The sequence below is a fragment of the Solenopsis invicta genome, chromosome 12 (genome assembly GCF_016802725.1).
Source record: "Solenopsis invicta isolate M01_SB chromosome 12, UNIL_Sinv_3.0, whole genome shotgun sequence".
NCBI lineage: Eukaryota > Metazoa > Arthropoda > Insecta > Hymenoptera > Formicidae > Solenopsis > Solenopsis invicta.
Window position 1 is genome coordinate 12,121,106 of NC_052675.1, and position 18,815 is coordinate 12,139,920.

The 18,815-nt window shown below is 33.9% G+C and overlaps 1 protein-coding gene and 1 long non-coding RNA gene across 4 annotated transcripts in view; one reads left to right on the forward strand and one right to left on the reverse strand.

Moving 5' to 3' along the window:
• The window catches only part of LOC120359248, a 135,971-nt gene that overhangs the window by 107,191 nt on the left and 9,965 nt on the right, over positions 1-18,815 (reverse strand). The gene's annotated exons all lie outside the window — the stretch shown is intronic.
• The window catches only part of LOC105208229, a 173,139-nt gene continuing 158,429 nt past the window's right edge, over positions 4,106-18,815 (forward strand). For 2 of the 3 annotated variants that reach the window (XM_026135335.2, XM_039456063.1), the window contains exons 1-2: positions 4,106-4,459; positions 8,650-9,047. In XM_026135335.2, the coding sequence (XP_025991120.1) occupies positions 8,900-9,047 (148 nt within the window). In that variant the 5' untranslated portion in view covers positions 4,106-4,459; positions 8,650-8,899. The remainder of the gene's footprint in view (positions 4,460-8,649; positions 9,048-18,815) is intronic. The other variant, XM_026135334.2, reaches the window with a different exon arrangement.

Here is an 18,815-nt window from a genome sequence, read left to right on the forward strand (position 1 = left end):
ACTTAATTACAACTATGTAATTACGACCATTTCATTTTCTATGTCTTTTCTATATTCATTTTCTATAATGTTGTAACAATAAAATTATAAATATTAAACATAGAAAATCTTATGCAAAACATTCATAAATAACTTTGATACTGCTTCTTACCAGAAAGTATAAAAGGGATACAGAAATCGAATGTACATATAAATTTTTCTCCCCAACGCGGACGCTCAACTCATTAATTTCTTTTCTTTAAAATTCTTACAACACTAAGTTAGCACGCTGTTATTTATGAATCAAGAGTAAAAGCAAGCTATTTTCTATGGAAGCTATTATTTATGGCAAAAAGTCTTGAAGAATGATGTAACGCGTCAAATATTTTCTTATCAAATATTTTTTTTGAGAACGCGATATTTAATCGGTTATTTGTAAATATAAAGAGCAATGTGATAAAAAAGAAATAAGAAGATTATATTAAAGAGAGGAAGACAGATAAAATGATACGAGTTCAAAAACAAATCTCAAAGATCCTGGTGCTCTCTAATGCATTCACGCGGAGATGAGAATCTCTTGGAGGTGCATCTCGACAAACTGTTCTTCTTATCTCCAATAAAATGGTTCAAAACTTCTAAAAATAGATGCAAATTAATACAAATCACACAAAAGATGAGTCCTATTCTTTTAATACTCTTTTTTAAAGTAATATTACAAAAATGAGCAAGTGGTATTATATAATGCGCGAGCCAAAATAAGACGACTTAAAATAAATTGGAAGGTCAACGCGCCACGCGTAAGAAGCAGAAAAGAGCATAGTGCTTCATTTTAATGGTATACGCATTTCTGTCTGAACAAAACATTTGTGTAGATATATTTTTAATGCAATCAGTGAAGTGAACCGATTATCTGTGTGAAAATTTACGGACAAAATTAGATTATAAATTTTACAGGTTTCTTTGTAATTGAAAACTTCGAAAATCAATATAATACAGATATCATTTTCTAGTTAAACTTCTATACTTTCATTGTATATCAATTTATACATTTTGTTACAATAATATAAAATTACCTAGTTATATGTCACCAATAATTATATAATTGTTTGCATTCAATGCGCGTAATAAAAGCGTATTGATTCTTTATATTTATCTTTTGAAAATTAATTACCATTTATTTAATTATTTTGTTATGAATAATAGATACGCGAAACTTTCCCGTATTAAACTTCTAATTAAATAATTATATCAAATAAATTAGTTTTTATTGATTTCACATTAACCCGCCGCAGACTATCCTGATTTTCATTGCTTAGTCAGAGACTGGGTCATTGGTATACAGTTGTACATACATACTTTTTAAAGGCTTATCGGTCTTTAATAATGTGAAGAAAATTTAGTATACTCCTTTAGCACTTAGAAATATGATTGTATGACGTCAATATGACGTAAATAATTTTTCCTATTTTGCTGATTCTCAAATTCAGACATATACAAGTAAAAAACATTTCTGTTCGTATAATTGTATCCGATCTATAGTAAATCCTTCACAGGTTAGCCTGTGAAGGACTTACTATAGATTTGTAGGATCAATTTTTTTATTTTACAGGATTCTTAAATTTTCAGCTTTTCACATTTCCAAAAATTCAAGTAATAATCTTCTAATAATTAGATTCAGAAATAATTACGTTAAGAGCTTCAAATAATCAAATATTTAGAGACATTTAACAGTTTAATCTAGATAATGAAATTAAAATGACGAAATGGCTTCGTTAATGTTCGAATTGATCATCGCGCGCGCAACTGCTATTTGCAATTTGCGCAAATAAGCATCGCTTATTGATGATTGGTGATCGGCAGGCATTGAATGCCTGGCTAAATTGAAAAAAAAAGAAAAAAAAGAAAAAAACTAGCCGAAGTCTGTCATCGACAGGTATTCAATCAGACTATACTATCCCGCTATAGCTTTTCAATAAGAACGCTCGTCCTGCGAATGTAATTCGCTCACATACAATGTTTTACTACCAGATTACTATACTTTAATCGCAGCTGACGTATACCCTCGTCCACACAATCAAAGATTACTTTGTCGATATTTGTACAATAGATGCTAAATTTAATTGTAACGAATGAATACGTATGTCGTATGAATGCCGCATTATACGGAAAACATTTTATTCGAGAACTTCCTTATATCTATTAATAAAAGAGAGAGAAAGAGAGAGAGAGAGAGAGAGAGAGAGAGAGAGAGAGAAAGTGAGAGACGTCAACCAATTTTTTTTAGACTTTTAAAAAAAGAAAATGTTGCCGCATTCAGATTGGTTCCTCCTTGATTGGTAATTCAACTTTCTTCTACATCGTTTAGCACAAATTAACTAAGTCTCCAATTTTCGTAAAGTTACGAATAACAATTATCGTAATATAATTGAAATGACCTTCCAAAGTTCACTATAAATGAGGAGGAAGAAGTTAGTAGCAAGTTATTAATTTCACTTCTATCATAACGTCATAAAATTGACATTCTTATAATTAAAACTCTCACCGTTAATCTTCTCCTGCTGATAATTTCGAGTTTACTAAAACTCATTTCTGATAACTTAAAAGTCAACAAGAAAAGGAGAAGAAAAAACATTATTCTCTGATTGACTTATAAATTTTACTCCTCTCTTGCTCAGCTATTTAGCTGCATTTTTTTCATTAAATAATGCTTACCGAGATTATTAGATGCGACCGGTGTTATTTCATGATATTAAAGAAGAGACTGACAAAAGCAAACTATTAAATCGATATTTTAAATCAACAAAGAAAGAGTATATTGCTGAACAGTTGTAAATTAAGTTTATTCTGCTCAAACAATATGTAATAATATTGCTAACAATTTAAATATAAATGTAAAAAAAAATTAATTCAAATTAAAATATATTCTATTTAGTACAATCATGTTTCATGAATATACAGCAATATAAAATCTCTTTTAAAGAATTTGACAATGTTATACTTCAGTAATATTATATATTTTTATTTAAACTTGCCGTTAGACAATCTAGAATCTGTTTTGGCACAAGAGCAATTTCACTTTCAAATTTTACTGTTCAAATTTCAATATATATTAAATAAATTTTAACGTTTGAGTTAAACAAGTTATTGAGTTATTTGTTAATGCATCAGAGATATTGAACGGTAATATTGAGCGGTAATAATCTAGAATTAAAAAAAAAATTTTTTTAAAGTCTAGAACAGTAAATATTTTAGGCTAGACAAAGACTTTACATAATAAAAAAATTAGTATCAAGTCAACAATTTATTGCTTCATTCAATACATAAGCAAGAATATCAAATCTTGAAAAAATTTGATAATCTTAAACAGACATAATATGCTTACAGATAGAAACAAATTTCTTTATGTTAGCAAATTACATATTAAATTTAAGATTATAAATTCTATATTCTTGCTTGTGTATGAAACAATGAATTGTTGATTTGATCAGAAAAAAAATAGTAGCAAATCAATAATAAATTGTTGATTTAATACTATTTTTTTTTCTGTTTACAAAGTACACAAAAATATTGCCTATGGAGGAATAGCATAATCCTTTAAAAAACATGATATGGTCTCGTTTTTTGATATTAAGAGTACTTAAAAAAATTTCAATATTTACTTTGAAGATAATGTTTCGTATTTTGACATCTTTTTGTCTCAACTCATAAAAATATATATTTTTTCATCAAACAGTATAAAATTTCTTCATGCAAGCAAGTTATATCTGTATTTGTGTAATCTAATTTCAATGTTTATTTCAAAAAGTAAAGATATTCTCAAAACAAGAATATTTTTTATTCGCATAGTAAAATTTTAAATGCTTAAAAATAACAGTTTTACCCGCGTTACTTCGAGTCACACTTTAAGCACATTTTTAACATAATCGGCAAGTGGAAGGAAGCAATTATTATCGCGAATGTTTTCTTTGAGGTGGCTTTTATAAGAGTTTCACGCTAGAAGAAAAAGAGTGTGAGTCGAGGTCTCGGGAGGATAATGCATCAGCGATGGGTGCGACGCGGATGGCGCGGGCGGCGCGCGAGAAGAAGCGCGCAAGCGAGACAGCAGAAACAGCCATCGGGGCCAGATCACGGCTAGTAGTCAGTCGGCGGTTGGAGTCCGCGCGCGACGGATCGTGGGGTGGTAGGCTCGTACTACTTGCTCACTCGGCTCGGTCGCCGGCGGTGCGACATCACGACTGACTCCGCGTGCCCGCGAGACGGGAGCACGTGCGTCCGTGCGTGCGTGCGTGCGTGCGTGCGTACGTGCATACGCGGCGCATACGTACTCTGTGCGCGCGTGTGTAGTGAAAAGTGTACGTTTCCCCCGAACAGTGTACGTTTCGCGTGGACGCGCGTGTCTTCAGTGATTAAGCGAGCATATTCTCGAGCGACCGACGAGAATCAAGGATATACGCGAATTCTCTCATCCGAACCGGCTCTCGTACGTATCTGGGAATCGCGCTAACACAATTGCTCGTGCACGCGCTTCATTCGAAAGGCACGTAACGGTGGCTGCGGTGGAGGTGATCCAGACTGATGCGTTTGTCGGTGGCCACGCGACAAAAATATCCACGAAAAATCTCGGCAGCCCGCCAAGCGGCCTCGAAAGAGTGCCTGCATGTGCCGTTGTGCTCCGTCGACGTAGCTTTGATAAGATGATCCAGAGATGATCGTCGGGATATGACGGCACGTTGACGAGCGCGACGGAAACTAAATCACATCCGCGCGCTTTTGTCCTCGCCAACGCGACGGAGAGACGGAATCTCGAAAAATCCGTGGATTTTTCCGGAAAGCGATGGGTGCAGTTTTCGTGAATGTCGAATTGACGTACGTGCCGGGGGGGAAAACGTAATAAACGCGTTCTCGTATTGAGGTTCCTTCTTACAGAAGAGGACGAATTTTGCGCAAGCACGACGGCATAAAGGCGATTCCGCGTCTGACGTTTATAGAGCTCCGAGATTCCTCGGAAATTATACCGCACCCGAATGCAGATCGCGGCGGTAGATACGGAGTGAGCGCATGAATGCGCGGCTATTCTTGGGGAACGTTCGCGGCAGAAGCTGCACCCCCGTTCCTAACAAAAAGAGTCACACGTCAGCCGCTGAAAGGGAGTACGTGCGCGTCAGAGAGGAAACGTCAAGTATTCGAGGCACGCGTGTATGACAACGAAAACTCATTCCTTCATTCTTCTTTAAATTTTCTCAATTGCATAAGTTATGCGTTTCGAACGTAACGTAAATCAATTGTTGGCACAGAACAGCTCAATCGACATGTGTAGTTATGTGTTCATCACTGTGTTACAACTATTTGTTTCAGTATCGCATTTTATACAACGTGAAAGTTGCAGCAATGTTGTGATTATATTCTCTTTCGTCCTTTTGCAAAAGTAATGATGGCACATTTATATCATCTTATTATAATTAATTACTCTTTCGCGTTATGTAGTTTCAACGTTTAAATTCTGTATATTGAGGTATCACATGCTTGTTATATAAATAAGATGAAGCATTTGCACATTTATATTATATAAAAGAGAGCAATAGCACAAGTGATTATGATATAAATATTTGTTATGTAAAATATTAGTCTCAAATTATATAGCAAATTACAAATTGTGTCGACTGGGTGTATCGGTTTCCAAGATAAGATATTCACGTAGTCATATTTGTTCCTTGACACACGAAGACACTTAATGTCGCAAATAACAGCTTAAAGTGCACAAAATTCCACATTTGTATTACGTTTCTATCGGTGACATGTAACGATTATTTTTATTAAATAGCTAAATGTGCGATATAAACACAGAATTTCTTTGGCATTAAATGCTTTAATACTTGAATATATTAACTGCTCCATTTTTATACTGTTCGAACAACAATGGACATCGGCGCTGCTTGCGATGCGTAAAAATTTGCAATTATAAATTTTCTGTTGTATATATTTATTCGGTCGAAAAACCGACCTCCATGAATAAATAAATTAGGAAAAATTTGATACGAAAAGAACAATCAAAACAAATGCGTTGCATTTTACGTGACATTGCCGTTTTATCCCCTTAAACAAATCTTGCTGCAAAATTTGTTTAAAACTCGCAGATTATTTTTTTGTTGCTTTCGAACACGAGTAAAAACTAGAAAATATAACTGACGAACTACAGGAACTGGTCGAAGCGCAGGTATTTCGTGAAAAAACTCTGCCGCTTCTAAAAATACGAGCATCAAAGTGTAAAATTTCTTTGAGATAAAAAACCTTTTCATTTTCAAGTTGATTCGACGATCTTGCGAGTGCTCCAAATTTTCTCGATTATAAAATTTATTACGATGTTACGAGTAATAGTGGTAAGAATTATGTCACGTGCGATTTTAGACATAGCTTTAAAAATAGAATTACACGTGACAGCAGGCGTGATTTAAAGAGGAATCTCATGCGATATGTACCAAGGATGGATGGACGGGGGCTGGTCGAAGATTGCCGTGAGATTCGACAAAATTGCGATGAAATTCGAAAACGGGGCTCATTTCTACCAAATGGCTCTTCGCGATCATGCATATTCAGCTGAGTATGGAGAGAACAAAAAGTCGTAGAGCTGAGACTGGGGACACAGAATTTCTTTGCGACGTGAAGATCTTCTAACGCAAAATTTAGAAAATGAGGGGCCGGCGACTTTTATCCCCGTATTTTCCATGAATATGAAAGATCTTATGGTAATCGCAGTTTTCTGATATGTGCTGTTAAAAAATTGATAAATGTAAACTTTATGTGTATAATGCCGGTATATAACTGTCACATACACGTCTTTTTCATAATGGATTCCTGCCTGACAACGCAATATCTTTCGTCTCTGTTCTTGATGTATTTTGCATACAAGATTAAAAAAAAATATTTCGCTCTTTACTTTTACCGTCGGACAATTTTACGCGGAAAATCGCGGAATATAAAGATTTTTTTTAATAATCTCGTGTTTTAAGAATATCGGATAATCTCGATACGATGGCTTACATGAAACAAAGATTTAAATAATCGATTTATAGCATCGTTAAGTATAAGTCTTTCAACGGAAAGCTTACATTCGTGACACTTTGCGGCGCGAAACGGCGCCGCTGCGCCGCGGAGTGTCTCGCGATTTTTACAGTCCGCTCTGTTGATGCTGTGGCGCAAGCTAAACGACCGTTTTTATTCTCTGTAGAGAAAAAGCGATTCTACGCCGAGAAAAGAGAGAGGCGGGAACTGAAAAGAGCGCGAACGTAGAAGAACGTATCCCCCGAGGAGTAGCACTGTTTCGCGTTAAACGCACGTTCCCATTTTAATCCGATGAAATTATGAAAACGACGCAAAAACGCTGCCGCGTTGTCTCGTCGCAATTCACTAAACCGGTCAACCACCTTTAATTCACAACCGAGTTACGTCTCGGCTCGATCGTCATTTTTAATCGCGTTCCGGCCAACGACAGTAACTCGATTATTTCCATTATTCGCGGAGTTTCCATTATTCGCGGAATATAACGCGTGCTATTCGTAGCGCCGCACCGGAGCTAGAGCCCTTTCGCGTCTACGTGCGCGCAAACCGTTGCCTGCGACCGTGCTGTTTGGTTGCCTGGAATATTATGGATACAGGATATTATATATAGGTTTATCGCACCACTAGTTGCGTGACATAACATGCTCTTATAGCTTATAATCTAGATTATATTAATCCGCGAATTTCTAACACGGATCATGACTGACTGTACAGTGCTTTGCATATTAAAATAGAAAATTATAAAACGTTTTCCATAATGCTTCAGCACTCGTCACAAATTTACATCGAGTTGCGAGTCTAAAGAAAGTAGGTGACGGTAAGTAAATTTGTATATTCGTTGAAATACACTTTCCTGCAAAATCGAATATCGCTAATCGCAAAAGACATCCCTCGCAGCCGGGAAGACGATTCGGCGGCCGCCAATAGGATAACTCGCGAGAGAGAAGTTCTTATCGGTTTTCCAATTTCACCATTGTCGCTTCAGTTCTTCGGGATGCAATTGTCGCGAAAATCCACGACGATTGGCAGCGCGCGATGGGCACGTATACGTAGAACGTACGAGACACGCAGGATTGTACAGCGTCGCATACATATGCAAGATTCTTAACGCCTCGTGTTCTACGTTCGCCTCTCTCTCTCTCTCTCTCTTTTCTAACTTTCTAACTATCAGCGACGGAACGACTCGCGACTGCTTCTGTTATTTTCAGTCAGTATTCACCGTGCCGATACTATCTGACGGGTGTCAAGTTGTATTTCACTTGTAAATTATTTTTTCCGTCAGTATCTCTCGGCACCTCGACCGTTCGTCCGTCCTATCTGCCACCCTACCGCTCTCTCCCCTTCCCACCCCCTGGCAAACGCATCTCTAAAATATTTATGTGCACAGATATCGGGCTTCGAGCGCGGCCCAATCGCAGCCACCGTACGCGAGAGTGCCGCGGGTCGATTAATATCGGACCACCTGGCCAAATCGCATTCGGATCGGTCAAAAAAAAAAAAGGGGGGAAAAAGAGGGGTAAAAAATCCTGTCATTTTGAAAACGCGTGCCGGGGGCGTTTCACACAATCGCGTATCGCTGTGAAACGCCTCGCTGTGAATTCCCACGAATTTCAGAGATCGCGTCGCCGTGGGAAATTAATATCGGACGCGCGAGTGTGTGCAGCTTGCAGCTCGATCGGCGAATGTGGCTATTCTTCGAGTGCTGAAACTTTCTTGGATCCCGTGGGTATACCGACAGTGGAACCGGAAGCGTTCGAGTGCGGTGGAAGGAAGTGGATATATACGTTTCTTGCGTAAGCGGACGACGAACCGGATAAGCAGCGCGCTTACGGCCCACGTGGAAGTCCGGCAGAACGATAAATGAATGTTGTTACGGCGGGCGCTGGCGATCGCGACGGGAAAATCGAGGGGGCACGGCAGGATCGCTCGATTTAAATTCATAGATGTGCGAGCGAACGGGCCCACAATGGTGGCTCGGCTCCCGCAACAAGTTCTGCTGCTACTCGTACTCGGTGAGTAAGAAACACCCGCGGGTATTCCGACAAATATGTCACGGGATAATCACGCCTTCTTTCAACAATATTAGATTTCAATGGGAAATAAGAGAAAATAACAGAGTTGATAATGTTTGAATAAATAAAACTTTGTTAGATGATATATATGAAAAGAGAGGAAAGTTTCTTTCGCTTAATATAAATAAAAAAAAATTACTACATGTACTTATTTCTCAAGAACTTCATTATTAAAGAAAACATGGCAACTCAAAAGAAAAAGATTTTAATGTAACTTCTATCAAAAATATGAATTTAATTTGAAATAAGAAAAAAAAACAAATTTATGTTATTCTGCAATTTGTAAAATAAAGAACAAATTTCGACACGTCAATAATAATTTTTAGAATGCCTGAATTTTTAAACTTTCTTCCATTATTCTTTCTGTTTCAATTTCAAATATTATCGATACGTTTAAAAATAATACAATTCAAATTTCGAAAAGTTTGATTAATACAGACTTCTCATCAATTCGTACACAAATCTTATAAAAATTCATTGTTCTTCGAAATTTCATTTAGGGCACCTTCAGAATAAGAGGCTCGTATATCCTCTATATTTAGGCACCAGCCAAGTTAACCGACCATGTGTACACAGGCGTGTAGGATAAACGTGTAGCGCCAGCTGATTTAATGCTTTTGCCGTTTTCTTTTTTCCTTGGCGATGCCCAGCGCAAACTCGTGTCGTATCGAATTTCGGCGTTGCGACACTTGGGAAGTTTGCCTGATTAAGAGCGCGTAAAAATATAATACAGTAGAAAATTTTGAGCTTTATCTAGTTTTTTACATGAACAATAGTTTCAGTCTCTCATAAGAATAAGAATCATGAACTCCATAATATTAAAACGATAATTATCATCATTATTGTAATCCCTGCAATTTAAAGAGCTTCGATCAGAACTCGTATTATATTCGGTGCTGGAAGAAAGTACAGGCAGAGTGTAATTGCTATTATAAAACGACCTATATTTATGAAGAAAATGGCAGTCGAATATTAACTTTTGTACAATTATAAACACTTAATTTTTTCTTTTTACACATAATTACAAGTTATTTAAATTAACATAAAAATGCAATTGTATAAGAAAAAATTAAAAACGTTTCTCGAGAACAGGAAAAAGCAATTTGTATATTTGATAGATTGTGCGTATTCATATTTAATGACACAATCTATTATACAAATGAAATTCTAATAAGACCGAAAAGTGTAGCAACACATTTGAATGAGAATGGCTATAAAAATGGCGCTCAAAAGCAGATCTTAATGCTCAATATTTTCTAAGTGAATTTATAAATATTTGTAAGAGAAAGAGATTTCCAAAATTGCATATTTTCCTAATTTAAAACAGCTTTTAAGAGAAATTTAGAAATGGTAATATCACGAGAATTTAATTACTAATCAATTTGATAATTTTGATGCATACAAGCATCTTTACAAATATGGAGCACGCAGTTTGGAGAATCTCGTAAAGGTTCATAAATTCACTTAGAAAATATTGAAATCTGTTTTCGACCGATATAGCCATTTTCATTATACAAATGTGTTGACAATATTTTGTTTTTTTATTAAACAAAGAGAGGCATGAAAAGTATCGATGTTCATTCTTTGTTCCATTTAAGTTTTTAACAGAGGAGAAATAGGTAGTTGCAAAAAATCGAACTTTAATGCATACTAAATATATTATCAAATAAAAAGTATGAAATAAAAAAATGTTTATAAAAACAAAGAGTTTACTGCTACTTTAAAAATACTTAGGTACTATAATATTTTACAATAGCGGCTGTGCCAATACTTTTATCCAGCACTATATACAAACTTAATCTCAATTTAGTTTTTATGTGCAAACTGTAATATTGAAAACAAAAAGTAACTTGTAAAAATGAATTTTATGAAATATGTTTAAATAATTTAAAGAATATCTGTACAGTACTTAGAAATATACTACAATAAGTGGCATAAATAATTATTAAGATGAAAACCTGACTAGTCAAAACAACAAGAAAAAAAAAACTTTTATGTATGTCATTTAATTGCAATTATATTTACGCACTTTTATCGAGTTATAGAAAAGCAAATAAAATTCAGATGAATAAAATGCAAATATAATCTTAAAACGTCTTATTCTCTTTTTATTTGTCTATGACTAGTTTGCGTCACCATACAAAAGCAGAACTATACCGTTGTGTAATACGCTGAATCTACCGGACGTGAAGTTTTTTTGCTTGATCTAAATCCAGATCCGGTATGGACTTAAGATGGTACATTCGGTTAATCCGCCTTAAAGGCGGAATAGCGGAGCGAGAAGTGGAAGTTTAATTAAGTCAGATTACAGCGACCGAAATGAATAAAGTTTCATCAAAGAGGATCACGAAAGACACTTTGCCATGAGAAAGATTCGTCTCGGCTAAAGTAAGATCGAACGTTATAGCAGTGAATAAATAAAACATCAAGCCACTTACACACACACGCACATGCACACGCACACGCATACATATATGTATATATATGTGTGTGTGTGTGTGTGTGTGTGTGTGTGTGTGTGTGTGTGTGTGTGTGTGTGTGTGTGTGTGTGTGTATATTATGTGTAATAATTGCAGTCGTTAATTTTCGTTCTAAAAAATAAGATGTTAGATAAGATGAGTTGGAGGAAGATGCTATACTTGCGCTTTTCTTTTGCAATAACTTTATCATGTTATGGAGTTAATTAAGCTACGAAAAATGAATATTTTTGAGATCTTCATTTATTCATACTGGTAAAGTAATTAAAATTTTAATATTCCAGATTTTTTAGAAAAAAGAAAATTAGTTGAGTTCTGCAAAATTGTCATCTTCTCCAACGTATACGAGTAATATGCCACGTCCTATGAAGGAAGATGTCATATTTATTCAAATAGTATAAAGTAATATGGAAACTTGCATGTTTTGCTTATTTAGTTTGATTACAGTGGGCAATCAAATTTAAATTATAAAAGCACAAAAATACGTAATAAACATAAATGGGTAATGCAACTGACGGAAGCAACTTTTTATATTTTCACACTTCTATAAGTTTAAATAGCATTTCATAAATTATTTAAAATTATATTAAAACATTCAATACTTCAATTTAAAAAACCAATTTAATAAAGGTATCAAGCTCGAATAATTAGTTTCATATAAACTGAAATCTTTCCAAATGTTAAGAGAAGATGTTACTGCAGCTTGTACACGTATAACAATTTTATAAAATATAATTTTTGATTTATGGAAAAATGATAATCAAAGTGGCTTCTTCTCTCAATTGGCATCTTTCTCCGACTTACATTATTTAATGAAGCTGTACCGTGAAATAATGTAAAGATTTCTTTTTAAGCTAAAAAAAAAGTAAAAATATAATAAAATCAATCCAAAAAATTAACACACTTAAATCAATTTTGCAAATAAAATAGATAAGTGAAACGCTCCACTGCTTTTTCATTTAAACGTTTGTTAAAACAATTTAACTACATCGTACAATAGGCACACTCAAATATTGATGGCGTTTCCCTTTTTGTAATTACACCCCTATGTTTTTACATAGAAAATACAAAACTTCAGTGTAATTTCGATGGATGTGACAATACGTTTCGGTCTATATGTTAAAAAATTCCGTCCAATTTTACGAATCGGTTCGCACAGTCGCTCATGCACGTACGGCATTTTTTTTCTCGGTGGTAGATCAATAACATCGGGCAAATGCCGATAGAGAGCCCTTCTCGTTGATCACGTAGTGCGTCAGGTACTACCAGTTGCATCGTTAATTCACAGAGATACGCTCGGCGAACATACCGCAATTTCCAGGCGCAGTTAGCGATCGACTTCGTTCAATTTACAGATTTTCTTGCCACTTAACAGGACAATCAAACAATATGATCGCATATTATTCGTCTAATTCGTCTCAAAGCAATCAAACGCTCTGTGACGTCGATAGAAAATGGTTGTTATACGATTAGTAATTGAATCTAAATACGAGCATGCATCGATATTGGAACGCCGAAACTACCTGTGTTGCTCAGGAATATGAACGATATTCATTGACAGCGGAAATTGCAAACATGCTCTCAAGAGGAAAGAAATGTTTAATTTTAAAATAATAAAATTCGTTTCTATTTACGTCTTTTAAATACATAACAATGTTTTTAGATTTAAATGGTGTTTAGATTTAAAAGCCTAAAAAATTTAAAACTAAAACCTTTGACAGCTATAAACGTTTTAGTGTTTTAAATCTAAATATTGTTTAAAACTAAAATATTTTTTGGAATATATACAATAAAAGACGGAAGGAGAAATAAAACGTTTCAATATCATAAAATTAAACACTTCTTTTTTTATTGTGATATTCTTATTAAAAGTAAAATTTAACCATTGATTATCCATCATTAACATAATTTTGGATGCTCTCTCGAACAATAATGTAATCTTAAGTTTATTGATCAAAATTTTAAAAAAATTCGTGTATTTCTAAAAATATATTTTCTTTCTCTATCGATATTGCACAAATAAAAATTTTCTGGAGTAGAAACAAACTCGAGAATTCGCCAAATAGAAAAAGGTAAAATTTTCAATAAAGAAAAATGAGATAGATCGCACGTGATCAATGTCCTTTTAGTAATTTTAGATTTATCGAGTTGTTTGCACGGGCACAACGCGAACATTGATGAGCTCTTTGTTGATCACGGGTATCGCTGCCACGCGATACAAGCTGCATCACTGATTCGCGGCTAACATTCAATTGCGGCTTACTACGCCACTCTTCCAATTTCAATCGAGCGATTAACATTGCGCGCGTCTACTTCGGCAAATAAACGTCATTTATTATGTGATTTACGATTTAAACGACGCGCAAATAATAAGCATTGTGTCAAGAAAAATCGTTTTCTTCAATGGAACGATTTCTGATATGCGTAAAAACGCAGATCAACAAACGACGTGCTAGTTCGATTGTCCATTAACGTGATTGGCGTGCATTGCATTGCATCGCATCGCAGATTGCACTGTACTCTGCATTGCGTATTGCCAGTGGCAATGTTACAACGTAATTCTCGTCAAGCTATATAAACGTTTGTCGATCACACTCATATCAATTTCGAGAAATTTTCAATAAATTTCACAGCCTTGCGCTGTTTCGTATCAAGGACACAATTATTTCTAATTAATTACATTACACGTATATTTGTTTGGTTGAATAATTGAATCTTTGTCTCCTTCATTTGTTAATTATTCAACGAATATCGTGACTGCCGCAGTTGAATGCCGAAACTGCTAGGGCGTAATATTATATAAATAATAGTGTTACACTTTTTGTTAATAGATACAAAAAATAACATGTGAAGAAACAAATAACAAAAGAGATTGTAGAGAAGATATTAAATTTGTCCAAAAAGATTCATGAGATTAAATTCTTTCAGAAGTCAGAGTCTACAAAGCGCCAGAATTTCTGGTCCGGTGGTGACACGTTCATTGTAAATATTTGCAATCACAAACCTTTCCCTTCTGGCTCTGTGTAAACACATTACGCACGGTTTTGTTTCGTTTTACTATTTTTATTTGGAAAAGAAAGTACGATATGAAGTACCGCAAGTAGAAAATGTAAAACAGAGTTCTCGTAAAGGGAAAAGCGTTCAATTTACATTCACAAACAGCAGAAGACGCTTGATACATCTATCATCGTATTCAAATTTTTCTTTCGTCTCTCTGGTGTCCCCTTCCTCGAAAACATGGCAAAGTTTGCACTGTGAAAGTCTTTCTTTAGTTGATAAATTAACAAGATGCTTTTCATCATATCTTGATTTTTTAATTTTTAAAAAAATTTACAAAATTCTGAAAATTATGTTTCTTTTTTTTTCAGCATCATCGATCTCAGTTTTTATGAAAAATGATACATCTCGGCTAATGTAGTTTCATTCTTCATGCTGCCTCAGGCGTAACTTGTTATTTGCTACGTAAAATAATTTTCTATCTAATTTTTAATGTCTGACGTTTGGTAAATTACATAATTCTAACTTTAAAAGATTAATTTTAAATTAATAGCAATAATTTATATAAGTAATATTTTCAAAATCTCGAACAAAAATGAAATTTCTTAATAGTTTTATGCACGAATAAATGGTATAAAATTATTTCCATTATATATTTCATGATTTTAGGTGGTAATTACATGTAGGGGAGAGTGGGGTAATTACAAATACTTAAGCAGAAAGTCCAATTAAACAAAATTCGAGTAAAACACAAGTTTCTTTCTTATTTATATTTATACGCAGATTCAACTTTGATAAAATTTAACACTAACATTAGCTTTAAAAAAAAAAAAATAAAAACAAAAAAAAACAAAAACCTTTGATGTTCGTAATTACTCAACTACCAAGGGGTAATCACGAATGCCACATGAGACAATCACAGAAAAAATCAAATATCATCTTCAGATGGTCAAATATTGTTGTTTTAAGTACAGAGTAAACTGTAGCAGTTTTTCAAAAAAGATAATTCTTTATTCCTCACATCTTCTACGATTTCTTTCGCAAATTTTTTAGATTATATTTAATTTCAGCCTTTCTTTTATAAATTCGTGACATCTAAAATAGTTAATTATTAAAATTTCAAAAAATAAACTGAGAAAAGGTTATTGACGAACACTTCGGGATAATAATGAATATTTAAGATTGTCCCATCTGCTTCATTCGTTACTAACCAACCCACGTCGTAAAAATAATAAAACAATTTCTTTTAAGCCTGATCTACAATGTGCTCTTTGCGTTTTGTCTTGTGCTTTTTGCTTTTTGTTTTGTGCTTTCTGCTTTTTGTTTCCTTGCTTTGTGTATTTTTGTCACACGAAGCCGAGAGACATCGTCATGCACAAAAGGCAAGGATTTTTCTGCACAAAATTAGCAAACAATTCGCCAAAAGCTTCGTTTACTTGTATCTCAGCTTTATTTTCTTTATCAGACATATTTTTTATCAGACTATGTTCGATTCACCACGATACCGTGGTCGTATTTAACCTAACCAACATGTTTCTTTGTCTTTGTTGTCCGAGATAAAATTTGACGAACTTCAGAAAAGACAAGAAACACGTGACAAAAAACACGATTGTCGGTAAAACAGTGCGCGAAGAGACAAGAAAGCAAGAGGCAAAAAGCAAGAAATAGGAAGCAAAAAGCATATTGTAGATCAGGCTTTAGAGTTTAGCACTATACTAAGGACAAAACATTGCTCATAAAATAGTGTTTAATTTAGACTTAGTTTATTAAAACTTATTATCATTTTCATCATAGAAGCTACAGAACTTAATTTAGCAAAAATTTACTTGAAAAACTTTAATTATATTTATCTTGAACGATGTATCCAATTTCACAATACCATTACTAATTTTTTTGTCTGGCACTGCACGAGATCTGAGCTGTTAATTAATGAAAAGAAAAGATATGTTTCCTTTCTCCAACATATCGTTATTGCTGCGTTCTCCGCGTTCTTTACCCCACTATGGTTAACCCTCTCTCCTACTATGATTAACCCTCTATACAATGGGTTTGTTTGTATCCTGTATATTTATTTTCCTTGGAAAATTGAGAACATTGTAATTAGTTACAGCAATTATACACAAAACTTTGTTAAAATAAATAACCATATAAATATCTTCTAAAAATGTTAAAGTATATGTAAGAATAAAGAATGTTTTGAACTTATAAAAGTAACGTAAAAGTAATAGTAAAAATGAAATTAAATACAAACGATCCCATCTTAAAGAAAAGATAAATAATGTACGTACAAGGCGTCAACAATTATTTAAATCATCCACCATTCCATTTACAGTAATACAATTGAAAAATTACAGACGAGAAATGTTACATTAAAAAGGAATCGCGAGTTTAATTAAAGTCACTAATTAAAAGAAGAACTCTCAGAAATTGCATTTCCCGATACCGTAAATAATCGGATTGAAAGAAATACAGCAGAACTTAATAATTTTACTTTTAGTAATGTCGAACGGATCTGTAAAATAACAAGAAAACCGATATTAATTAAAAGTTAAGTCACGTAGTAAACTAGAATTCCCAACAGTGAAAAGTACTCTTCCTTATAAATTCATTTCCCTGCGAGATAAAATTTTATAGAGAATTATAAAATTATCGCATACGAGCAATAATGTGAAAATGTCATGTTCTCATTTAGCTTACGAAACTTCTTGAATATTATAGTTTCTCACATAAAATCTCCGTTACCCATATGTATAAGTGTATCATAGGTAATATATGAGCGATATGAAAACATGGATAACGCTGAATTTAAATTGGTACAAAAAACGCAATTGATAAAGCAATGTAGAATGTTAAGAAATCAGAAATTACTTTCGAATCGCCTGCCTTCACTATTCAAGAAAATGTTCTAGTCTAGTCTAGGAAATCTAGTTATTAATGCAAAATTTTTGTTGAGTAAAATTGTTCGTGGCACATACTTTATTTTCAATTGAGAACAAGAAAGATTAATTTGTTCTGCATTAAAAGCAGATCACAATAATGGATATTGGAATCATAGTAAACTTTTAATAAAGTTATCAAAGAATTGTTACTTTTTTAATATCCTGCAAATTTATCGCTCGATAGCGTTATCAGATATTACTCCGGAAATAACAAAATTAACAACGAAATTCGGGGTATTTCAATATAAAAAGTTAACTCCGTGCATGAACTCTCTAACATTTACGCGTGTAGCTTCAATTTGTTCACTATAATGACAACACATTTTTAGTCAATAAGGATTGTAAAACATAAACGTATATTGAAATATGAACTGCATCGCGAGCGAAACAAAACATTTTTTTTCAAATAATTAATATCTAGATATTAATGTAACTAATTAATGTAAAAGGATAGCTGTGTTTGCATCTATCGTATCTATACTTTCTAAATAATTTATTCGGACAGAAATTTTTTATAATGGTGCTAATTAATTTAACGACAATGATTAGTTCGTAGCAATTGTAATCAATTAGTTTTATACTTAATCAGTCGTTGTAAGTTACTCTCGTGCGCGCATTAAGCAAATAACGTTTTTAATCGTTTTATCGTAATTTATAACATCTTGATAAAAGAATATACAAATTTCTTCATCATGGACAAAAATTGCGTTTTACCCTCCCACGCTTCCAAGAAGTTCCTAATTAACCGCAAGGTGCTGTCAATATTCGTCGATGAAGCAGTGTCTTCGCGACATTATAATAGATGACTAAAGTTTCGAGTGCGGATATCGCTATGTGCGCGTGACAAGAATCGAGTGCGAGTTATAAGACGAGTAATCCGATCGAACATCGACCGTGTTTGCATGATTGTAGATGCCACATAAATATATCCGTTCGATGTGCATCCTATTCAAATGCACCGTCGCATTCGTAGGAGATTCTCGGATGCACTATCAGATCAATTTGTAAGTTTCGAAGGGACGTTTCGTGCTTTGCATTGCGGACCGGAGATTTGTGGCGAAGTAGACATGTAACTAATCGGAATCCATCTAAAGAAAAGAAGAATCAGTGGCTGGAGCAGTTTTAAAAGATCTCAAGCGTTAAAGCTACAAAATAATTTCGAATGCTGCTACTTACGATGCGCTATTAAGAAGGTTTTAATTAATCAACTTCCGAAAAACTTTACATATTTTTATAATTAACTCATTAAAAAATTTATACTAAAAAAAAGTATAGTTTCTGCAATTCATGACGCT